Source organism: Neofelis nebulosa, chromosome 10 (assembly GCF_028018385.1).
Source record: "Neofelis nebulosa isolate mNeoNeb1 chromosome 10, mNeoNeb1.pri, whole genome shotgun sequence".
In the NCBI taxonomy this organism is placed as follows: domain Eukaryota; kingdom Metazoa; phylum Chordata; class Mammalia; order Carnivora; family Felidae; genus Neofelis; species Neofelis nebulosa.
In genome coordinates this window covers 41,028,596-41,054,530 of record NC_080791.1, presented here as the reverse complement: position 1 = coordinate 41,054,530, position 25,935 = coordinate 41,028,596, and the positions used below count along the sequence as shown (strand labels likewise).

Here is a 25,935-nt window from a genome sequence, read left to right as displayed (position 1 = left end):
TGTGCAGAAGCTTTTCAGTTTGATGTAGAAAACATAGGCAATAAACTTGACATTGGTCTTGGTGATGATTTTTTTGGACCTGGCTCCAAAAACAAAGGCAACAAAAGCAAAAATAAACAAACGAGAGTTAAAATGTGTTGTCCAGGGTCACAAGGCGAGCAGGATACAAGTCACATTTACTTTCCAAATTCAGTTTCTTCAGCTCCTGCTTTTCTGAGGTTTATGATAAACTGTAAGGACATGACATTGGGTATTGGACAAAAATATGCAAATAAATGGAATACTTTATTGCTTCATTGTTCTTTATTTCAGTAAATATTCATTTGAATGTTGCTATTATGCCTCCAAAAATGTGTAATTGTTTTATTATTGAGAACATTAGCACTTTTGGAAGAAGGCTTTAAATATCTGATAAACATAGCAAATATTGAATAATGTGAAGTATATTAATGAGTTTCCATTGACTTTAGTTTGCAAATTATTGTAATGTAGTAAAGTAAGGAATTTCTTGTTAGTGGGACTGACAGGAGTGTGTGTGTGTGTGTGTGTGTGTGTGTGTCTCCAACTATATTTACAGCTTCTCAGATGCTGTTATTGAATGCTATACACACTTGTGTAAATAAATGTTAAGAAACTAAAGCCTATAATAAAATACTTTATCGTGTCAGATAAAATGTATACTTAGGAGTGCTATTTGAGATAAGTTTTCAGCTTATCTCTAGATGTAGTAGATCATGAGTAATTTAACATTATTTAGCACTCCTGTTGCCCAGTTAAACATTATCTATGGTTGAATGGATAATGAAATGCAGTGCACATAAGGTATGTTTTCTTTCTTCTCTTTTTTTCTAAATGAGAGTTCCATCGAAACCTCTCTCAGATATTAAAAGTCCTTCTCTGATCTGAATAAATATTTTCTTTTCAGGCAGGTCATATATTCTAGTTTGTTTAACAAAATAAAAGCTTGTGGCAGAGGCATATGAAATGCAGATAATGGTAAAATAGCAGTGGACATTGCCCCCCAGGGCAGGTGCAGAGTGTTATTTTAGCAGTAAACCCCTCCTTATTAAAGTCTCTGTCACAAGGCTTTAGAAGCAGCTGATGTTCTTTTGAACCAAAGTGGCTATAAAAATGGCATCCTCACGTTTTTGCCTTGATCATGGGCTGAAATACTCCAGTAGTGAGATGCCAACCTTCTTGTTTTGGCTTTGTAAAATTAACAATACAGTGAAAACTAAGTGAATAAAAAAGTGAATTTGAACAGCGCCTTAATAAAATGGAGTTTTCTCTCCTGTGTTTCTCAGATTCAGTCATTCCTTAATTTGTTGAACAAAGATAGTATTGAAATATAACAAGGGGGATGGGTGAATGGAAAAATAATACATTAAACAATAATGCATATTTAAAATACTAAAGGTGAGATGAATTAACTTGACGAAAGGCCATTCTGTTTTCTTAAGCTAGTCTGTTCCTAACTTGTTCCTTATCAGACCTCTTTGCCCCTTATCTATCTATTCCCTCAATTATATCCCTCAAGCACTAGCTACAAAGCTATAATTCCTGAAGCGGTTCTTCCATCATGAGTCTTCCATGGTCAAAAAAACAGGGCAGGGAGCGGTTTCCACAATTGCCTGTGAGTTAAAGTTCATGGTCTTTAGGTTGATTTAAGGTTTGGAGACCTGCCTTTGAATATATATATATATATTTTTTTTTTCCTTTCCTCATATATATATTTCTTTCCTCATTATCTCTTCATGATGCCTTCAGCCCTGCTAACCTGGGTCAGTGATTCAGTGGCCACACACTTTCCCACATCTGTGTCATCTGTGTTTTGCTTCTTTCGTTTCGTCTGGAGTTGGAGCCAAAAGATTCCAATCAGTCATTCGAATTTTTTCTGCCTCCTGTGACCCACCTCAGATGAGTGTATAATGCTGTGATGGGTGACAGCCTGGGCATTGAAGTCAGACACACTCAGTTTGGAAATTGTAGCTGTGCCATAAGTGAGAACATGGGCAAGACCCTTGAATTCTTCAAACCTCAGTTACCCCATCTGTAAAATGGACATGGTGATACTTCATGAATTTATTGTAAGAATTAAATAAAACAATATAGGTGAGGCATACATGACCATAATGCCTGGCATTTATTAGGCACTCAGTAAAATATTATTAAACGCCTCCTTGTCCATGATGTTTCTCTGTTTTCCTACACCTGCATGGCAATTAGCAGCCCCTCTGCATCCCCCTAATCCATTTTATCCTTACTCTGTATTACTTGCCATGTTCTGTTCCCTATTTTCCTTGAAGTTGATCTCTGCTAGGTGGTTCACAAATGTTGAATTAAGTTGAGTTGCTGCACCAGTGTACTTAATAACGGTGGGGTTTAAATGATTTCATTATAAAAGAAATGGGAGTTTTAGCTAATTAATGGTTCTTAGGTCATGCCCCAAACTCAAGAGTCATATTTTTATAGTATACTAACTGGAAATTGAGCTGAAAATAAGCAAAATTGAAGGATGGATACTTAAAGTGTAAATAGCTGGGAGGTCTGAAGAGATCCAATAGCTGATGGAAAGTCATTCAACGCAGAAACATGTCAAGGGTGTTTGGACTTCGGCACCACTTGTTGAGCTGCGGCCTTTGTAGAGTTATAAGTTTTACTGTAACAGTGATTTCTCTGCATTTTAGATTCTCATTCAATCATATAAGCAATGTTATGTTTCTATTAATCAGCAGCTGACTTACCTGAATCATTGAAGTTCTATTAAAAGAGTGAAGCCATCCAGTGAGGCAGCAGCTGGCACTGGTGGCCAGTGGCCAGGAGAGAGGGGTAGTGAGTGCTCAGTGTTTGGCTGTCACCTCTATACCTCTCCTCCTCCTCTTTATATGGATGTGTTTTTTCTCCCAATCTCCTTATCTGGTGGGGAGTTTGGAGCCACAAGTCCTGGAACATAGTCAGAATTCTCCAGATTCTCATCTTGGAGTATCAAAGATGAGGGGAACCATGAAAGTTTCTTTCCAACTTTGTGTTCAGATTATCAGCCTCCTTACTTCTACCTCTAAATATATGTCTTAATGTAGCGGTATTTTTTCTCCACTGAGGCACCAGAAAGACATTTTTTGACGACAGGGCAAGATGTCCGGAGTGCTTTCCAGTTAGGTTCTACACACTTGAGCCATAGAGCATTAATAATACTCCTCCTAAAGATCTCGTTTTTAAATTTTTTTCTAATGTTTACTTTTGAGAGAGAGAGAGAGAGAGAGAGAGACAGAGAGAGAGAGAGAGACAGAGAGAGAGAAGGGGAGGGGCAAAGAGAGAGGGAGACAGAGGATCCAAACAGGCTTCGCACTGTCAGCACAGAATCTGATGCTGGGCTCAAACACCACCTGAGCCAGAGTCAGATCCTTAACCGACTGAGTCACCCAGGTGCTGTGTAAAAGATCTCTTTAATCATGACCCTTCCCTTATCCCTTTTCCCCCCCTCAAAAACAGTGAAAAGAGAGAAAAACCTTTTTTTTTAATGTTTATTTATTTTTGAGAGAGAGAGAGAGACAGCATGAGCAGGGTAGGGGCCGAGAGAGAAGGAGACACAGAATCAGAATCAGGCTCCAGCCTCTGACTTGTCAGCACAAAGCCCCACACGGGGCTCGTACCCATGACCGGTGAGATCATAACCTGAGCAGAAGTCAAACACTTAAGTGACTGAACTACTAAGGTGCCCTGAGAAAAACTTTTAATTTTGCCCCCAGTTAATTGGTAAGACATTAAGGTTGAAAGTTGAGTCGCTAAGCCAAGTAGTTGACCAGTATTCCAGTATTTATATATTGCCTTTTCTTCTCATTCAGAGTTACTTCATGAACCCAGGAGAGTAATAACTTAAGGAAGTAACACTGGTATATTTGGTAGATTATGAGAACTGTTTTGCAAATGCCACGTGACTTTGTCGGGACCCACTTTTATCAGGACTCATTTTATACCCCCACTTAAGAGGCTCATCTGTTGCCTATGATTTTCTTTCTTTCTTCATTTTTTAATTTCAGTCATCTGTAGAGGGATTCCAGAGAGTGCTGTTGATAAAGGTGTGATTCTTTCTATGAGTTTGGAGGGCACAGCCTCTGTTCAAATAATACCATTCATATCTAGCTTATAATTCTTTCCCTGGTAGAATATGAAAACACCACCTTGAGGAGAAAAGATAGCTGCTTCAATTATGGGAAGACTTTGAAACAGCCCCAGGCGAGCATTTGTGAAACCTGTTCAGAGCTCTCCTCTTCTGTCAGTGAAGAGCTGACTCAGATAAGAATTGGTCACAATTAAATTAGGCTTATGTGAGGGGATGTCAAGCTGGAGGGACTGCCCTGTATGTTCACCATTGATTAGACCTGGTGGAAATTCTTATCCTGAAGGGACCGTGTGCCAGGATCTTGATGAACTCTGCATATATTAGAAAGGAGAAGTGCTTACCACGTTGGAAGTCTGAGGACAGCACGGCAGGAACATTAGACACAAAGCCATCTCTGTCACCTGCTTACTTTGAATATCCCCGAGAGTTACTCTTAGCCTATTTCCTCCCATCCCGCGTGCTGGATCCATCTTCTGTTGATCTACACGCTTGTTTTTGTTAAAAAAAAAAAGGCAAAAAGTCCCCAGTTGTCTCCTTCCCCGCTCAGACACTGAATGTATGCAAAAATCCCAAACGACTTGAAATTGAAGGTTTTACTCCTTGAACTTTTTATTGAGGTTTCAGTAGTTGATTATGGTTTGCTTGACAAGCAGGGGAGTTTTGAAATTGATCGGATGATGGACAGAAGGTGATGTATTGGAGTTATTGTGTACTTCCTGGGGTTTGAGTAAGGTAATTGTTTGCAGTTGTGTAGTTTACAGTAACTGCTCCTCCCACCCCTCCAAAAAGACTGTGGCTCCGCTGAAAATCCAAGATGTTCTGCATTGTATGGCTGAATGTAAAATCAGATGTAAAAAAAAAAGAAACAACAAAAAACGTAAAAGCCCTGACCTTGAAGAAGACTAATGTTTTATTAAGAAAAATTATTTTAGGGGCGCCTGGGTGGCTCAGTCGGTTGAGCGTCCGACTTCGGCTCAGGTCATGATCTCACAGTCTGTGAGTTCGAGCCCCACGTCGGGCTCTGGGCTGATGGCTCAGAGCCTGGAGCCTGCTTCGGATTCTGTGTCTCCCTCTCTCTCTGACCCTCCCCTGTTCATGCTCTGTCTCTCTCTGTCTCAAAAATAAATAAACATTAAAAAAAATTAAAAAAAAAAGAAAAAAAATATTTTAAATTGTGATAAAAAACATGTAACATAAAATTTACCATCTTACTTAAGTGTAGAGTTCAGTAGCGTTAAGTATATTCCCATTGTTTTCCAGTTGTAGGCTAATGGTTTTGGCATGGTCCTAGTGCACAATCAAGTGGGCACACTGTGCCACCGAAACTGTGACTGTGATGGAGAAAAGTTGTGAGGAACTGAAACTAACGTTGAATCAGTGGAGAAGGAAGAGGTAGCTAAGCAAGGTCATTCTAAAATCTCCAAAATGAGGGGCACCTGGGTGGCTGCAGTCAGTTAAGCATCCGACTTCGGCTCAGGTCATGATCTCAAGGTTTATGAGTTCGAGCCCTGCATCTAGCTTTCTGCTGTCAGCACATAGCCCGCTTCAGATCTTCTGTCTCCCTCTCTCTCTGCCCCTCCCCTGCTCACGCTCTTTCTTAAAAATAGTAAGTAAGCATTAAAGTAAATAAATAAATAAATAAAATCTCCAAAATGAGATAGACCCCTCGTTTCAAAAGAAGATCGATCTGATACAGTACCTATATGGTGTTATGCCTACATGATCTGTACATGAACTGTGAAGGGCAAAATTATACAAATAATTTTTTCATTAGCTTCACATTTACTTAGTGGAGGGATTATGATGATCTATACCAGAGCTGATTTTTTTTTTTGCCGTTTTTAATAAAAACAAACAGTATCTATTCGGTTGTGAAGCCAAATAATCTTAAACTACCAAATAATATTTCCTGACTGCTTCTTAGTTAGCGGCGTTTTGAATCCAAATAAACACTTGAGTGGGAAAGGTAGGGACATAAACCCTATGGCTTACATCTAAGATTCTAGGAGAGTATGATACATAAGCATTCTCTCTGTACTTCTAGAAACTTGTTTTAAATGTTTTTTAATCTTTCTTTCTTTCTTTCTTTCTTTCTTTCTTTCTTTCTTTCTTTCTTTCTTTCTTTCCTTCTTATTTATTTATTTATTTACTTATTTATTTATTGAGAGAAAGGGAGAGACAGAGTGCCAGCAGAGGAGAGGCAGAGAGAGAGGAAAACACAGAATCTGAAGCAGGCTCCAGGCTCTGAGCTGTCAGCACAGAGCTCGATGCAGGGCTCAAACTCACGGACCGTGAGATCATGACCTGGACCAAAGTCGGACACTTAACCCACTGAGCCATCCAGGTGACCCTAAAGACTCATTTTAAAATATAATAGTATTATAACTGTTGATTTTGGTCTGGAGCTTGTGTTCTCATCCTGGCTGTGCTATCAGCTAACCCATGAGATGAGTACTGAATTCTGAGCACCAACATTTCACCCCCCGTAGCAAGGCGGCTGAACTGAACTACTTCTGAAATTCCCTCCTCTTAACGTCCCTAAGTCTGAAAACACCAGCTGTCAACTTATCTTAGATAACACAGCAATGCACAAGGTCTGGCAACGTGGTGCGTACTCATTCTGTGTTGGCTATCATTCCTCCTTCCCAAGTCAGCAAGTATCTATTGAATGCAGATTACATGGGAGGTCTTTTGTTGCCTAACATTTTGGTTAGGGATATTTAATCCAAGTAATTTTTCACTAATCATATTGTTTGTTCTTTCACCTAAAAACACAGAAGAAATAGGAGGATGGTATGGTTACTCTCATGAGGCCGAGAACTAGCATATTTCTTTGTGACGTGGAAGAAGGAAGTTCTTGAGGACAATAGTGTAGCCTAGTGGATTCTTGGCAGCAAGAATTTATTTATTTATTTATTTATTTATTTATTTATTTATTTATTTATAAGTGCTTGGCAGACAGACTTTTCTGTGGCTAAACTCTTTTTTAATAATATTTACTCTTGTCTGTTGGCATTTGCTAATAACACATGGACATTGAAATGGCAAACTTCTGGGCTTACATTTGTAATGGTGAAATGACATTTGCTCATAGTGGTCAAACCACTAGGGCTTCTTTCTTTAGTTAAAAAAAAAGGGGGAGGGGGTAATGGGACAGGCATGTTAAACACAGCGACAGAAATCTGTTCTAAAGGAAAATTCAGATCTGAACCCCTTAGGTGCAATGGTTTGGTAAAGGTTAAACAAACCTTCTCTCACTCATGTGGGACTTTAAAATAAATTTCATCTAAATTCTTGTCAGCTTCCCTGTACAGCTGTCCCTAAACATCTGCTGTGGATGCTCAGAATGGCTGCTTCCCCCTTTCACAGTTTACTTAGGCTTGTGTAAACTCTTTATTTGTAATACATAATTAGTGGCAAAGTATACTTGGTTCTTAACTACATATACTCAGGGGGTGGACTAGAGAGAGCCCTGTTTACGTGGATTGAGAGCATGTGTTTGGTTTAAGGCTTGTTGGGGGGTAACAATCACATTTACTTTCCAGTAGTTTCCAGCTGTTGATATTAAGGGGTGTTCAAGAATCTATTCAGGGTCTTGTAGCTTGGGGTACAACTGTGGGAGGTGTGTTTGGTCTTTCCATTCAGGGCAGGGTTTGATAGCCCTGCCTGTACACTGTGCTGCCGGGTAAAATGGTCCCCCCGCCAAAGCCGTGGAAAAGTGAGGCTGCTCAGATGCTTGGGAGGCTGTGGTCTTAGTAGTCATGCAGAGAAAATTATGTAAACCTCTAGAGAGGTGGCCCTCTATTGACCTGGAAAGATCCATCTTGCAGGGTCTTGATTTTGTTGGCAGAATAAATGCTTCTGTAAAGAGTGAGATCCAAGTCGGGTTGGTGGAAAATTGGAGGACATTAGTCCTTGGGAGCAAACAGGGATTCTAGCTGTCAAGGTGACTGATGGCCTTGCCACACGTGAATACTTCCTGGAGAAATCAGGTCAAATGGTTTCACCACTGAAAAGTGAAGGTTTCTTCATTCTGTGTTGTGGATGGGAGCTCAGAAAGCAGCCAGGTTCATATTGTGGGAATGGAAGCCATCCCAGCCCTAGCAGAGGGGAGCCCAGTTCTCAGCACCAATACCCAGAGCTGATCTCCCCGGGGCTTATCTGGGGATCATCTCAATGGCAGCAGAACAACTCTGTGCAGTGTCTCTGCTGTGAACCATGCTCCTTGGGAAAGGTTTCTTTCTATATACTTGGCTCTACCCTTCTCGATATAGTTGCCCTAGTTCCTATAATCCAGTTGCAACATCAGCGTCATGGGCATTTTATTTTATTTTATTATATTTACTTACTTTGAGAATGAGAGAGAGAGAGAGAGAGAGAGAGAGAGAGAGTGTGTGTGTGCATGTGTGAGAGACAGTGGGGAGAGGCAGCGGGAGGAAAAGAGAGAGAATCCCAAGCAGGCTCCACACTACCAGCATGGAGCCCGATGCGGGGCTCAAACTCACAAACTTTGAGATCAGAACCCGAGCCGAAACCAAGAGTTGGACGCTTAGCCGACTGAGCCACCCAGACACCCCATTATTGGCTTTTTAGACCAGATAATTCTTTGCTTGGGAGGCTCTCTTGTGCCTTGTAGGATGTTTATCAGCATTCCTAGCCTGTAGCCACTAGACAACAAGCAACCTGTCCTTATTGTGACAACAAAACATATCTATTGAGGACAATTGAGAATCACTGCTCTAATTCTACATTTTCTGGGGTTTCCTAAGACATTTATAGTATATCCAATAACAAATATTTATGGGGTACTTATTACATGCCAACCAATACATTTGGTGTGGAGCAACAAGGGTGACCGTAAGAGACAGTCCCTTCCTTCAGATAGTTTATGGTCCATTTGGAATAACAGATATTAATCAAATAGTCTTACTAAAATAATTAAAATGGTAGTGAGTGTAAGAAGGAAATGTTCTGGGTGCTGTGAGGACATACAAGAGGCCATAGCTGATCTTGCGGATCAGAAAGGTGAGTCCTGAAGGGTATTGCAACTGAGATAATTGGGTGCGTGTGTTTCCATGATGGGAACCAAGATGGGAAAAGAGCGGAACTCAGGTGTAACAACGTGAAGAAAACACCTGAGGCAGGAGGTGGGGTGTCAGGAACTGAGGAAAGCCCACTGCGGATGGAAAGGAGAGTGATGAGAGATGATAGAAAAGAACTCAGGGCCAAATATGGCAGAACCTTCTCAAAATGTTGACGGTTTGGTCCTTTGTTATCCTGAAGGAACAGGGAAGATGTTGTAGTGTCTCATCAGGAATAGGACCTACTCAGGTTTTAAGTATGTCACTGGTTGGTTGTACTGGAACACCGTGGAAGGGCAGGAGTGATGTGTCAGGCTGGTCAGGAGGTTGAGGCTGTAGGATTACTGTCCTCTTGTCCCAGACAGCACCTGGACCTTAGTGACACTCTCCTTTTCCTCATGGGCCATGAACTTTGATCTACTCTGCCTCCAAAGCCCTGGATTTGAACTCGCTGAGTTCTTACATATTCATTTTCTTTTTGAACTTAGTACATTTGACTGCTTTCTCATGTCTGGCTTTTAGTTTCAAAAATGATACTGGGATTCCAAGAAGGGGGGTGAGGGAGTGTCTCAGGAAGCCATGTCATTAGCCACACCCACTCCACGGGATCTTAATTCTTTCACAGTTGCAGTGTGTGGTAGCATTTGCAGAGATGCTGAGAGTACTTTAGTAGGTCTTAGCCTGAGCTCACCTGGTCAGCCTTGGCTGTGTGTACGTGCAGGTATTCTCCAAAGATAGGCTCTGCCCGTGGCCTTTGCCTTTCCTTTGTGGCAGCGCCTCTGGAGGGCAGAGTTCTTGTCGGGCCAGCTGTGATGTGCTGAGTAGTCTCCCACTTGATCCACTTGTGGCTTCCTTGGGAGAGCAAGCCTGTCCTGGACCTAGTATATGAGGCTCGGGTTGGCCATGCTGAGAATTACTAACTAGGTCCCCGGAGGTTCTCTGATAACTCCTTCATCTCATACCTACAGAAATGTCTGCAAATATCTTGCCCCTCTAAAGAAATAAGTTTTCTTAAGTGAACCTCAGGACCCCACTGATGCCTGATCCTGTAGCCTTGACTTTTTAGTTGAGATGGAGAATCATTGGTGCTCACTTGTTCTCGTTTGACCTGTTCTAAGGAGTGGACCTGTGTGTCGTCCCCTGTGGGATTGAACCTGTGACCCTGGTCTCATTAGCACAGAGTACTAATCCAGGCCACGTCATCATAAACCATCAGTCAGTAATAAACAGCCTTAATGGGGAGTGCGGGAGAGCTGAAGAGACCAAATTTGCATTTCGCCTCGCTTGCTAAGGCATGGTTGTCGGAGATGGCAACATGAGGAGACGTGACTGACAAGACTTCTGGACTGTCAACAAACTTCCAGACGGCATTTCTTAACCCACACGTGAGCTCTTTGAAATCCCGGCAACGTTTCTTGTTGCCTGGTTCCAGATAATCTTTGCTTCCTCCTATAATGTAATTCCTACCTCTCTCCATAGTGTGTTCCTTTCCCATGTGTCAAGCTGTTTGGTTATCTCTTCTCCCTTTTGAGTTTATCAGGATCGCTGCCTGAGATACCTTTTCCAATTCTCACCCATTTCCTGATATATTGTTTCCTTATTTCCTGCACACGTATTCCTTGTATTCTTTTTCTCCCTCCTTATCTGCCTGTTCCCCAGCTTTTGTGACGTGACACACAGAGTGTTAGCCTGTTGTTCAGAGTTGCGTGTGTATCTCTCTTCTCATTGTGTCCATTTAGCAATTCTATATTGTGTATAATATACATAGAGCTCAGTGCTGCTGCCTTACATTCTGGGGAGCAGAATGTTCTTAAAAAGGTTCTTCCCCTCATGCCAGACACACAGACATTTCCAGAACTGCCCTTTGGAGCCTGTGATGTGCTTTGTCCAGAGTAAGAGCTGGTCCCATGTGTAACCTTGGAAAAATTAGGAATGGAATCATATTCTCCGAAAAGTCATCCACAGTCTTGAGGATGTTTTGTCATTTATCACATCTTTTGGCAGTTCATATGTTTTGGGAAAGGGAAGCCTGAAACCCCCATGACCTTATTTAGGTCCTGACGCTCTGTGTACATCACCCCCGACCACAGCCTTTGCACAGATTCTTTTGCTTCCTTCTTGCCCTAATACTGCCATCACTTATCACAGTAGGAAAGGGGGGTCCTGAGGGAAGCTCTTCCATGTTATGATTTCCTGATTCCTGTTTTTTCCTTGAAGGAGAATAACTTTTAAAGGAGAATGGCAGTTGGGATGGCTAAAAGGATGTTAACTCTTGGAGGCAGGACAGACCACAGGGACTTAGCACAGCAGTAAATGAGGATTGTGTCAGAATGTAGCAAGCTGAGGGCATCTTTTTCCTTCACCTGCATTTTGCCCCCCGTAACTACTGGAATGGACACTGCTTAAAGACATTGTTCCATCTGAAACTATCTGGGTTCTTTTCTCTTTCAGGAAGTTATTCCATAGTAAACGGTGTTATTTGGAAAAGGTGTTTTCCCCCTTGCTTTACTTCTTTTTTTTTTTTTTTAATCTTGAGCATAAGCGAATACTAATGTATTTACCCTTTGCTTTCTGTCAGCAAGGCCCACCAGAGAAAAATTGAAATCGTGCATTTTTCTGGAACATTTTCTCAGACAGCCAAGCATAGGAGCAAATTATATCCTCTCCATACATTTTTTTTCTTTTACCCCATGACGAATTTCTTTCTCCAGAGGGAGAAATGATTTTTTAAAAGGCTTGAACAACATGCTAATCTTTCCTTCTGATAGCCCCTGGTTGAATTACCCCTGAATTTGAAGCATTTACTGATGAAATGATACTTGACATTAACCAGTGTTGTATGGAAATATTTCTCGCACCTGGGGAGAAAATAAAGGAGGGTATTCATAACACTGCCGCTGCGTGGCTGAATCTCCCATTTCCCTCAGAGCCACCTTGAATTACACTTGTTTCATGCTGATTGACTTTTCTCCTGAGACACTTTCAGACAATAGAAAGATTTGCACCACTGGAAAAAATTAGAATTTACGGTATTATAATAATGGAAAAGATTGGGTTTGGGTAATGGTCTGCTTGGCTGGCTGGCAGAACCAACTGGAGGCTTTGGTGTGGGATTTTGTCCTTGTTTAGACTGACAGAAGGTGATGTATCGTGTCCCTGTTCATGTAATACTCTTTCTGCTTGAGGAACTCTGCTTAGACTTAGGACTCAAATAGACAAGCAGGATTTTCCAGGGAGGAGCAAAATATGAACGTGGTTTTAGGTTTTGCATCTCAAGAGTATTTTGGATTTGGCAAACTGCTTTTCAGTGTTGACTTTGGTGACAATAGATAACAAAAACTATGAAGCTATTTGGTTCATTGTATAACGTTAAAAAGGTTCTTCCCCTCATGCCAGTCTTTGTTGTTTATAGGACTTTGAAAATTCTGTGTGTGTGTGTGTGTTTTTTAAAGATTTCATTTTTGAGTAATCCCTGCACACACTGTGGGGCTTGAACTCTCGACCCTGAGATCAAGGGTCCCACGCTCCACTGACTGAGCCAGCCGGGCGGCCCTGGTTTTTTTTGTTTGTTTGTTTGTTTGTTTTTAATGAGAAAAGAAAAGTGCATAGCAAACCACGGAACAGTTGTCTCATTCTTCAGTTGGAACACGGAGATGTGTTTGTATAACAAGTATTGAAACCATTTCTTCAGGGATAACTCCCAGCTTATTTGAAATGAGAATCCATACCCTGTGATATGGTGTGGGAAGAATAATGAACTAGTCTGAAGAATCCCCGGATTGCATCCCACCTCCCAAGCTTTGCAGGCAGCCGTTTGACCTGTCTGGGCTACAGTATCTAGCTTGGACTGTGTCTCCCCAGATGTATTCCAGAAAACACTCTTTTTTCTCCTGCAGGTGGCTATTGTGGGGGTGGGAGGAGGAGATTCATGATGAAATAGATTTTAGAAGTTGTGTATGTTATATCCCTTGCAATCCCAGTTTACATAGTATATTTGTGTGTGCACCATGAATCCTGACCATGTGCCAGGACGCTTTCCTTCTGCTAGTGCAAATAGACAACACACACTATGCTTTCATAAGGAGACAGCAAAGCAGGGGAAGTTATTAGAGGTGACTGAGGATGGGGGACGGGGAACATTTATTTTGGACCTTACAAAAGACTCCAAGGAGTTCTAAATTAACAAATCTGTTTACCTTTGCTCAAAATGCATTTCCTAAACTGTTTTTTTTTAGTTGCACACCTATTCACATGTCATGAAGTAATGTATCATGGGACACAGTTTGGGAAATGGTGGACCAGGTATTCATCCAGGGTCTGTGAGCTTTATAATCATAATTCCTGATTTGTCCAATGCTCATTTTGATCTTCTCCCTGGAGCATGTTGTGAAGTTACAGTGTATGCTGACCAGACACATTTCACTCCACATTGATCTAATTTTTGCCTTTTTCAAAGCATTTTGTTAGACAGATACTGTAAGAAGGAGATGAAATGAGGGAGCTAACTGCCCAGTATGTAATTTAAAGACACACGTAAGTAACTTTAATACAAGGAAGAAAGTGCCATCAGAGAGGTACAGTTAGGTAAAATACAGGCAAAGTTCAGAGCAGTGGTTCTCAGAGTACGGTTGTCCCGGGACCAGCATCTCCAGGGAACTTGCTAGAATTAGAAATTCTTCACCAGCTGGTCCAGAAACTCTGAAGTGGAGCCTAGTCCTACCATGATTCTGATGTTTGCTAAAGTTTAAGAAACACCACTTTAGAACTGGAGCTCACTTTTGAATGGGAATCTCTGGGATTGCTTCATAGAGTAGGCAGCATTTTAGTTTCCTCTAAGAAGATGAGTAAAATGTGTAGACATGAGCAAATAGAGACCTGTATTCTTGGAGGAGGAAGATAGCAGTGAGTCACATTCACGGTAGAGACCTGAGGTCCAATTTAAGCTTTTTTACTGGCAAGCTGTGTGACCCTGTCCAAATCACTTAACCCCTCGCAGTGTGTTTCCTCCACTTTAAAACCAGGGTGTTGGACGAGACAATTTTATGACCCTTTTGACTGTAAAGCTCAGTGAGTTTACATGGCCCTGGTTCCATATATCATGATATAATCTGAATAATGGCATGACATGCATTATTTGTGACCTGAATGCCTAGTATATGCTCTTCTGCACTCTCCAGCCACAATGGTTTGTATTAAGAGAACTACAGAGTAAACATTTTTTCTTCTCTTCAGGCAGCCATTAGCATCAGCCAGAGAGTAAAACTTTATTCCCAAATGTGTCATACAGGCAGTCTATAACTGATTTCAGGAGCAAGGACCCAGAACATCAAGTAGTGCCATGAGGACGGTAATTTGAGCAGTGTCAGAATAGGCTGCTCTGGAAGACAGGGTTTAGCAGTATCTGGCTGTTCTGGGACTCGTCACAGCAAGGAGAAATCCTGCTAGAACTCCTCAGGAATTAAATGCCAGGTCTGAGGAGGAGCTCACTAATGCAGCTGTAGTTTCCTGACTTTTAAAATATACACGCAGGCATTGGATATGTTACAGAGCTGTGGCAACAGCCCTTGACCCGTGCCACCAGGCACAGGCCTTTTCTGGCACTGACTCCAACACAGGGTGGGAGTCTGGGGTCTGTGAAAGGGTGGCTTTCATATGAGGGTTGGGCTACCCCAGGGGTAGTCTCCCTCTTGACCCTTTATCCTTAACCCCGTTTTCATTCGTTTTCTGTTTTGTATCCCTGCTTCTGAACACCTTAATAATTGTAATGTCAGTTAATGTTTATGGAGCATTTACTCTGTCTGAGACATACTTGCAAGCCTGTTACATGACTGTGGGAACTCTTATAATCACTATTTTATTTTATTTTATTTTATTTTATTTTTAATTTAATGTTTATTTATTTTTGAAAGACAGAGACACAGAGCATGAGCAGGGGAGGGGCAGAGAGAGAGGGAGACACAGAATCCAAAGCAGGCTCCAGGCTCTGTGCTGTTAGCACAGAGCCTGCTGTGGGGCTCAAACTCACGAACCGTGAGATCATGACCTGAGCTGAAGTCGGATGCTTAACTGAGTCACCCAGGTGCCCCAATTTTATTTTTTTTAATGTTCATTTATTTTTGAGAGAGAGAGAGAGAGAGAGAGAGTATGAGTGGGGGAGGGCTGAGCGAGAGGGAGACATAGAATCTGAAACAGGCTGCAGGCTCCAGGCTCTGAGCTGTCTGCATGGAGCCCAAAGTGGGGCTCAGACCCACAAACCATGAGATCATGACCTGAGCCGAAGTTGGACACTTAACGACTGAGCCGCCCAGGTGCCGCTATAGTCGATATTTTAAAGGTAAGGAAGCTGAGACTTAAAAAGGTTTAAGTATCACCCCAATGTCCCCCAGCAGTAAGTGACAAAGCCTGGATTCAAGTCCGGTTTCTCTGACCTTTGGGTCTACTATAGCAATCATTTGTTTTTAGTAAAGAAAAGACATCTTTACCTTTGGTGTGGCTTTTTCCTATTGGAAAAGAAAATGTCTGAGGAGATTGTAAACTCCTCCCCATCCCTATCTTGTGACTCACAGATTTTGTCTTTTCTAAAAACCGCCTTAGTTAATGATCTTAATAGCTAACCGTTGTATACTTAACCATGTGACGTGAACTGTTTTTTAGATGCTTTATATTTATTAACTCAAATCTTATTTGGTAGGCACTATCATTCCCATTTTAGGGTAGAAGAAACCGAGGCACAGAGAGGTTAAAGAACTTGCCCAACGTTACACAGCTAGTAAATGGTAGAGCTGGGATTCAAACCCAGGCAGTCAGGTGTCAGAGTGTGTGCTCTGGACTCACCGTGCATACAGCCCTTGTGTGGGTGTCACGGGCTCTAACACAGATCATCTTCATGCAGGACGCAGTGAAGGGGAAGCCCAGCAGATACGGACTTTGCTCTTTGTTTTACAGCCCATCCTAGCACATTTCCTAAGCACTATCTCTGTCTGCCAGTAAAACCCTTTCAAAATATGTAAGATAAGAAGAGATGGAGTGAAAATAGAATGTTTTTGTAAGGTGCCTTTTCTGCTGTTCAGAAATCTCAGCTATTTAAGGAGGCCAGTTTAATGCTGGAGGAAAACAGCCTCACCAGGTGACCAAAGCAATCAGTGGCACGTGCTGAGTCAAGGCACTCCCAGAGGCGTGGCCCTTGTAAGAGCTTTCTTGGCCCTTGGGGTCACTTGCATTTATTCACCCCTGGAAAGAAAAATCTGCATGCCCTTCCGAGTCTCGAGTCTCGAGTCTCGGTGATAAGATCCGTTCTCTCAGAGCTCACTGGGCAGGGGGGGCACATCTGACTGCTCTGAAAAATAAATGTCTCCAAGATTGATGGCCTGATGATTTCTTTGGAGATGATATCAAAAAATATTGATTATGTTACTAAGTTGTACAAAATAGGCTCTGAGGTTGGGAACTAAGTGCTTTGTTTAAAATAATCCAGAAGCAGGATAAATCAATGTGCAGAGCATCTAAAACACCATAACTATCATATTGGCTTTGCAAATAGCTTGGCTTCAGTGTGGAAAGTGTACTATTTTTTTTTTGAAACAGTTTAACAGTTGTCTTAGCATGCTAAAAAAAAAAAAAAAAAAAAAAAAAGCCAGAATCTTATTCTGGTGTTTACTTTGCAGAATTTTACAGAATCCCCCACTATCAGGCTTCATTTATTGTCTAAATCAATGGGTAAAACTGCAGGGTGTTTTTTTTTTTTTAATGTTTATTTATTTTTGAGACAGAGAGCATGAGTGGGGGAGGGGCAAAGAGAGAGGGAGAGAGAGAGAATCCCAAGCAGGCTCCACTCTGTCCGACCAGAGCCAGACACGGGGCTTGATCCCACGAACTGTGAGATTATGACCTGAACTGAAATCAAGAGTTGGATGCTTAATTGACTGAGCCACCCAGGCTCCCCAGAAAACTGCAGGGTTTTTTAAAATTAGTTGGTGCCAGATAGGACTATTTTTTTTTCCCCAAGACTAAAGATCCAAAACCTGATGACCTATTTTGGTTTCAACAACTGAATCTGACAAGCTTAGTCCTGCTCAGGTTTTTGGAGTTCGATACAGACTTATGCACGCAGTGATACTGTTCCACTTCAGTGTGGTTTGTAGTATTTCCTATTCACATTGAAGACCACTGATTCTATTTTATAAGGAAAACATTGCAGCAGTGTATTTTGCTGAAAGAAAAACTTGGTCTGCAAAAGTACCACTTTTCGAATAGTGAAATCGAATGATGTTTTTTTTTCATGTTATGACAGCATTCTGTGCTTTGAAGGATTTACCAGAATGGTTTGTAGAAGTAACTGTCCCCCAGGGCACTTAAAGGTTTATTTACAGTTAACTACTTAGAGGAGGGAGTAGCACCAGGAAAATTAATAAGTGTCAGAAGACAGCCATCGCTGCCATGTGATGATAAACCTCGTCACTAAGATTGTTACATAACTCAAAGAAAAACTAATTCAATTGACACACGTTTCCATTTGGGATGAGTTCTGAACCTGGGAGTCCTGAGACCTGGTATGAGTGAATCTCTTCATCTTTCTGGGTCTTAGTTTCCTCATCTCTTAACTCAGGAGATCAAATCAGATGATCTTTAAGGCTTCTCTGAGTTCATATAATTTCTTGATTCTGTTTCCTGAGGTAAGACGTGCGTATTTTCTGGGATTTGGAAACGGACCATGTTAAAGGCCTCTGGGCCTCTGGGCCTCTGGTTACATCAGTACCTTAGTGCTCTGTTTAGCAAACCAGTATGGTGCCCTCCTGCATGACATGTACTATGCTGGGTGCTGTGAATAGATTGGTGCACAAATGCAGCTCCTCTCTTCAGTCAGGGTTTAAAATGGGGGTGGGGAGTGGACTAAGAAAAGTTGATTTGAGCTCAATTTACCATCAGGGCTGTTTTCTTCCCTGATGACTGTGGAGTCCAGACTCCATGAGCAAAGCATCAGCAAAAGCTGTGCCCTCGGCACAGACCAGCGAGTGAGAGGTGAGGCAGAAACAGAATTTGTATTTCCCTGGACATACTGGGAGTAACCCCAGCTTTCTAGTTTGCGAGACTCTACGTGGCCTTAGATCATTCCCTAGAAGGGCCTTATCTCCTTCTGTTATGTCCCTAGTGAACCTAAAAATACCTCCTCTACTTTGGAGCGTTCTCCAATGATGAAATAGAGAATCTATTGAGTGATATGGGGTATTAATAAAGCTTCTCCTGGTTTGTATCTGTGAGCCCTAAAGAGGGCTCTGTCACCCCAGGTGTCAGATGAGTGTGCTCCACGAAGAGGAAGCTCTAATTGCACTGGTCCCAGGGGGCTCTCCATTTCTCCTGGGTACCACATTTGAGCCTTGTGCATCCAAGCTGCTGCTTCTCACACTTAGCATGTGAACCATTTCCTAAGGACGGACAGCCAAAGCCATTGCATGTGAAATTAACTTCTCTCCTTTTATAAAAAGTTATCTCGTCTTTCTACTTTTCATTTGTACTGTCTGTTCTGCTTATGAAACCCCTACATTAAACTGCACTCTTTCTACTTGCGACTCTATTTCCCGACTTGCTTCAGCAGATGATAGCAGCAAATCATATCTCATTCTCAGTCAGAACCAAGAAAATACATGCCAAGGAATTTGCTTTAGAGTCTTCTGTAAGGCAGGGTTGGAAAAAAAGAGATGAGAAAGCCTTGTGGGGGTCTGGGGAGGGCTTAGGTTCTAATCCAGACTCTGCTACCAGAAGAGTGAAGTCGGATATTCTCATCTACTAAAAGGGTGTTATAACGTGTGCCTTGCCAACCCTGGGTAGGAAAGTGTTCTATAAACTACACAAATAATTTATAATAGTTTAAGATGTTAAATTTCTGTGGGCTATTTTTCAGTCAATAGCCAGCTGGTAATTGTAACTAGTTTAGAAAGGAGATAACCAAATAGAGTCGTTAGATGGGTTTCGTGCTTTTTTATCAATGATGAATGGTGACTAGTTCAACAGATTTAAATTATGTCATTAAGTGCTTCTAGAGGGCCTTAATTCTTGGTTACAGGTTATTTAGAGAGAATGATGATGTGATGGGGAAAAGCGTACATTTTAGGAGTAAGAAAAACCAGCGTTTGGGACCCTGCTCTGCTCCTTACCTGCCGGGAAACATTGATGGAGCCAGTGCTCCCACCGTGCAGGTTAACTTCTCTAACCTGCAGTTTCCTAACACGTAGGTGGGTGAAACCATTTAGGGCTGTTGTAAGGATTAAACACAACAAAGGGGAGATGCCATATACAGTGCCTGAGTGAGAGAGTGGACAGAAGCGTTCGTTTCCCGTCCCCTCTTATCTCCACATTCCCTGCAGAAGAGAATGTGAGGGTCCCACAGTGGCTGTTTCTTGGTGGAAGAACTCCAAATTGGGGCATTCTAGAAACCGGAGCTGTGAGAGTGTCAATAGACTTAGCTGTTCCTTGTTAAATTAGCCCTTTTATCCACCCTCTGTTTTAAATACTGGACAGATTTTATTGGTTAAAATAGGAAAGTGTTTTTATTTCTTAATCTATGTAGTCATGGGGCTGTGGCAACTATGAAAATTTAATAGTGACTGTTGAAATGAATTGGAAGCAATTTTTAAAATTAGTTTTAAGAAATAAATCTCATATAATTTAGATTTTTCTGGCACTGAATCTTTCTTACCTCCTATGTTCTGGGTAGCATGGCCCACACATGGCTATCACTCAGATTATGTACCTCCTTAGGGATTGTCATCTCTGCTTTCTTTATTCAGCCTCATGGTACTGGATTATGCATAAATCTTGATCAGTTTTGAAGTCAGCACAACAAAAGATGATAATGCCTTATAAGAATTCTTTTAAAAGTTCAGTTATAAAGGTAATTGTGTAACCATTGATGACCAACATTAATTGGAAAAATATTAGAAAATACAAAAACCCCTAGCTCCCACAACTCAGTTAGTCCTTTTTATTTTTACTTCTTTAAAGTTTGTTTATTTTGAAAGAGAGAAAGAGCGTGAGCAGGGGAAGGGCAGAGAGAGGGAGAGAGAGAATCCCAAGCAGACTCTGCACTTAGTGTGGAGCCCAATTCGGGGCTCAGTCCCACGACCCTGGGATCATGACCTGAGCTGAGATCAAGAGTTGAATGCTTAGCTGAGTCACCCACGTGTCTCAAGTTCTTTTTAAATGTAAATTTGAAATTGTGCATTTAGATATTTAAGTAATAATAGAATCATAACCACACATACTGATTTTTAAAATGTTTTATTTATTTATTTTGAGAGAGAGAGAGAGAGAGAGAGAGAGAGTGAGAGCAAGGCGGGGGGGCAGAGAGAGAGGGAGAGAGAGAATCCCAGGCAAGCCCCACTCTGCCAGCACAGAGCCTGACAAGGGGTTTTAACTCAAACCACGAGATCGTGACCTGAGCCGAAATCAAGAGTCAGACACTTACTGACTGAGAAGTCCAGATACCCCCACATGTATTGTTTTATATTTTTTTTACACTTAGCATTATATCTTACCATATTTGAAAATATACATTTTAAAAAGAATTATTTTTAGTAGCTGTGTAGTATTTCACTATATGAATGCACTAGAAACTATTTGATAAGCAGTTAGTGTTTTTTCAATCCCTTTGTCTTTTAAACTTTACTGTACTTTTTTTATTGTTTATTTATTTTGAGAGAGACAGGGAGACAGAGAGAGCATGTGCGAGTGGGGAAGGGCAGAGAGAGAGGGAGAGAGAGAATCTCAAGCAGGCTCCATGCTGTCAGCACAGAACGTGACATGGGGCTCAATCCCACGAAACATGAGGTCATGACCTGAGCCGAAACCAAGAGTTGGAGCCACCCGGGCTCCCCTAAACTGTACTTTAAATGTACACTTGTCTATTTCCACTGGATAATTGCCTAGCAGGTAATTCTAAGTGACAGGTAAATGCATTTTTTAAGGCTTCTAGTACATTTCTCAATTGACCTTCGGAATGCAAGAAATCATGTCCCAACGAACAATTGCGGCAGCAGCGTAAAAGTGGGATTTAAAAACCCAAACAACATCAGGTTCAACCCTAGTGACTCTGAATTTCTTGCCGTCTAGTACGATGAGGTTTCTAACTTTTTCTTGTATTGATGTTTTGGTAAAAAAAAAAAAAATTATAATGAAGTTTTTAAAAAGCACTGTTTCTTCACGGTGCATTCCTACACCTTCTCCCACTTTTCTGTAGGTTAATTTATCTTTTCTCTCTCTTTCTCCCCCCCCCCCCCACCCCATTCCAGGATGGAGGTATGATACGATGGATATAACTATGGGATACTGTGTGGGTACACGGCCTCCTCCTTCTTGCCTCATTCTCCTGCTTCTCAAGCTTTTGGCCACAGTCTCCCAGGGGCTTCCGGGGACTGGGCCCCTGGGCTTCCACTTCACACACTCCGTTTACAATGCTACCGTGTATGAGAACTCAGCAGCAAGGACCTACGTCCACAGCCAGGGTAGAATGGGCATCACCTTAATAGATCTGTCCTGGGATGTCAAATACAGAATTGTATCTGGAGACGAGGAAGGCTTCTTCAAAGCAGAGGAAGTCATCATTGCAGACTTCTGTTTCCTCAGAATAAGAACTAAAGGTGGCAATTCGGCCATATTGAATAGGGAAATTCAGGACAATTATTTATTGATAGTAAAAGGTTCTGTCAGAGGAGAGGATCTGGAAGCATGGACCAAAGTGAACATACAGGTTTTAGATATGAACGATCTGCGACCTTTGTTTTCACCCACAACATACTCTGTTACAATCGCAGAAAGCACACCTTTAAGGACTAGCGTTGCCCAGGTGACAGCAACAGATGCCGATATCGGCTCCAATGGAGAATTCTACTACTACTTTAAAAACAAAGTTGATCTCTTTTCAGTTCACCCCACAAGTGGCGTCATCTCTTTAAGCGGGCGGTTAAATTATGACGAAAAGAATAGGTATGACCTGGAAATTTTGGCTGTGGACCGGGGGATGAAGCTCTACGGAAACAACGGAGTGAGCAGTACTGCAAAGCTTTATGTTCACATTGAACGTATAAATGAACACGCCCCAACTATCCACGTGGTCACTCACGTTCCTTCCTCACTGGACAGAGAGCCGACATACGCTGTGGTGACAGTCGATGACCTTGATGAAGGGGCCAATGGAGAGATTGAGTCTGTTTCCATTGTCGCTGGGGATCCTTTAGATCAGTTCTTCCTGGCTAAGGAAGGCAAGTGGATGAATGAGTACAAGATTAAGGAGAGAAAGAAGGTTGACTGGGAGAGCTTTCCTTATGGCTACAATCTCACTCTTCAAGCAAAAGATAAGGGGTCACCTCAGAAATTTTCAGCAGTAAGGATAGTCCACATTGCCAACCCCCAAAGAGACAGTGTCCCAGTTAGATTTGAAAAAGAAATGTATGATGTGAGCATTAGTGAATTTTCCCCTCCTGGTGTTGTGGTTGCTATAGTAAAATTAAGTCCCGAACCGCTAGATGTGGAATACAAATTATCTCCTGGTGAGGATGCACAGTACTTCAAAATTAATCCTCGGTCAGGTCTGATTGTCACAGCACAGCCACTGAATACTGTTAAGAAGGAGGTTTATAAACTGGACGTGACAAACAAGGAAGGAGATTTAAAAGCACAAGTTACCATCGGCATAGAAGATGCGAATGACCACACCCCAGAATTTCAGCAGCCGCTGTATGATGCTTTTGTGAATGAAAGTGTTCCGGTGGGCACAAGCGTTCTGATGGTTTCAGCTTCTGATAAGGATAAAGGGGAAAATGGGTACATCACCTACAGTATTGCCAGTCTTAATCTGTTACCATTTGCCATTAACCAGTTTACAGGTGTTATTAGCACAACTGAAGAATTGGATTTTGAATCCTCTCCAGAAACTTACAGGTTCATCGTAAGAGCCTCTGACTGGGGTTCGCCATACCGCCATGAAAGTGAAGTCAATGTGACTATTCGAATAGGAAATGTCAATGACAACAGCCCTCTTTTTGAAAAAGTGGCTTGCCAGGGAGTTATTTCCTATGACTTCCCAGTTGGGGGTCACATCACAGCTGTCTCAGCAATTGATATTGATGAACTTGAACTTGTAAAGTACAAAATCATCTCCGGAAATGAACTTGGTTTCTTTTATTTAAACCCAGACTCTGGTGTTTTACAGCTTAAAAAGTCACTGATGAATTCTGGCATCAAAAATGGTAATTTTGCCCTCAGGATTACAGCAACCGATGGGGAGAATTTTGCGGACCCCATGTCTGTTAATATTTCAGTCCTGCATGGGAAGGTGTCTTCAAAGAGCTTCAGTTGCCGAGAAACTCGTGTGGCTCAGAAGCTGGCAGAGAAGCTACTCATTAAGGCAAAAGCAAATGGGAAACTGAATCTGGAAGATGGATTTCTCGACTTTTATTCAGTTAATAGGCAAGGGCCACATTTTGACAAGTCATTTCCTTCTGACGTGGCGGTGAAGGAGAATCTGCCCGTTGGTGCTAACATCCTGAAGATCAAAGCCTATGATGCCGACTCTGGCTTTAATGGAAAGGTGCTATTCACAATATCTGATGGGAATACGGATAGTTGTTTTAATATCGATATGGAGACTGGGCAACTTAAAGTCCTTCTGCCTATGGACCGAGAACACACAGACCTCTATCTCCTTAATATCACCATCTACGATTTAGGTAATCCACAAAAATCTTCGTGGAGGTTGCTGACCATCAATGTGGAGGATGCTAATGACAATAGCCCAGTCTTTCTTCAGGACAGCTACTCAGTTAACATTCTTGAAAGTTCAAGTATTGGTACTGAGATTATTCAGGTGGAAGCCAGAGACAAAGACTTGGGTTCTAATGGTGAAGTGACTTATTCAGTCTTGACAGATACTCAGCAGTTTGCTATCAACAGCTCAACTGGAATCATTTATGTAGCCGACCAATTGGACCGGGAATCTAAAGCAAACTACTCCTTAAAAATAGAAGCTAGAGACAAGGCAGAAAGTGGCCAGCAGCTGTTTTCGGTTGTCACTCTTAAGGTTTTTTTGGATGATGTCAATGACTGTTCCCCGGCTTTCATTCCCAGTAGCTATAGTGTGAAGGTTCTTGAAGATCTCCCTGTTGGCACTGTCATTGCTTGGCTGGAGACCCATGATCCAGATCTTGGGCTAGGGGGTCAAGTGCGCTATTCTTTGGTCAATGACTATAATGGGAGATTTGAAATAGATAAAGCCAGTGGTGCCATTCGCTTGAGCAAAGAGCTGGACTATGAAAAGCAGCAGTTCTACAACCTCACGGTTCGGGCCAAAGACAAAGGACGACCGGTCTCTCTGTCATCTGTTTCCTTTGTTGAGGTGGAGGTGGTGGATGTCAACGAAAACCTCCATACTCCCTACTTCCCAGACTTTGCTGTCGTTGGATCTGTAAAAGAAAACTCACGCATTGGAACAAGCGTACTGCAGGTGGCTGCCCAAGATGAGGACTCTGGGAGGGATGGAGAGATCCAGTACTCCATCAGGGATGGCAGTGGTCTTGGAAGGTTCAATATAGATGACGAGAGTGGTAAGTTTAATATTTTGTGCCACAAGTATTGTTTCACCTCTCACGAATTGTAACATTGGAGAAGAGAAGGAATATTCTCACACTGAAATAGAACGACAAATGAGGTTGCATTCGGTGCAGAGATGACACAAGTAAAAGCTTTATCTCAGAATGCATCGGTTTGTGAGAAGACATGTTTATCCAGTGGTGCTAACCATGGTTTTCAATGGGAATCCCTGTGTTTTGTTTCTCTTGTTCTGCACTATTACCAGCTTATCTTTTGATAAGCGTAAGTAATTTTCACCTCTGTTGATTGTACTTCTGACCTTCACTAAATTAAAGGCCCTGATAAAGTAAATTACATTTGAATTGGCTTTAAATTAGAAGTGTGAAATGGATTTTCAGATGGATCTTATACACCAGTCTTTCCCTTTCTAGTAAAGCTTTGCTGGAGTGATATTGCAGTAGTTGCTTTCATGTTTCACAGGCACATCTGGCCTTTGAACGACAGGCATTCACACTGTGGATACTCAATTAATATATGGCAGTATGCTTCCGCCAGTGTTTTCGTGATCGGCTAGAGGGGGCATGTTGTGGATTTTGCTGATAAAAATTGATTTTAAGATTTTATTTATAAGACTTGATTGTTGTATAGAGACATTTTAAAATATGGGACAAATTTACCCCAATATTTTCATTGTCCCCCACCCATTATATTCACACACACACACACACACACACACACACACACACACACATTTTCTGTTCTTATTATTGTCATTATTTATCTTTAAATGTACATGTGCCCGGACATGTGCATATGTGTGTGTGTTTCAAGATTAGCACTGTGCATTTTCTAGTGGTCTTCAGATTGTAGTCATCTCATGACAGGGGTTGTGTCTTCTCTATTCTTGTGTAAATGGTAATATTAGCACTTCACAGCTTTCGGGGTACATTAATATATATTAACACACTGCAACACTCACTGGGTGCTTTGCTCCCAGTAAGGATAATGGTGATTAAAACAGGTAGTGATGATTAAAACAGGTGTTATTATAGTGATAGAAAAAGAATTTGAGGAATTGTATTAAATATTGGATAGAAGTCGCAAAACTGTACCATCACAAATTTAAACTGTAATTTTTATACACATGGGCTG

General features: G+C 41.7%; 1 protein-coding gene across 5 annotated transcripts in view; it reads left to right on the top strand.

Annotated features, from left to right (window-relative positions):
* The window catches only part of FAT3 (FAT atypical cadherin 3), a 672,953-nt gene that overhangs the window by 126,691 nt on the left and 520,327 nt on the right, over window positions 1-25,935 (top strand). For all 5 annotated transcript variants that reach the window (XM_058687506.1, XM_058687503.1, XM_058687504.1 and 2 more), the window contains exon 2: window positions 21,489-24,797. In XM_058687506.1, coding sequence (XP_058543489.1) covers window positions 21,506-24,797 — 3,292 coding nt within the window. In that variant the 5' untranslated portion in view covers window positions 21,489-21,505. The remainder of the gene's footprint in view (window positions 1-21,488; window positions 24,798-25,935) is intronic.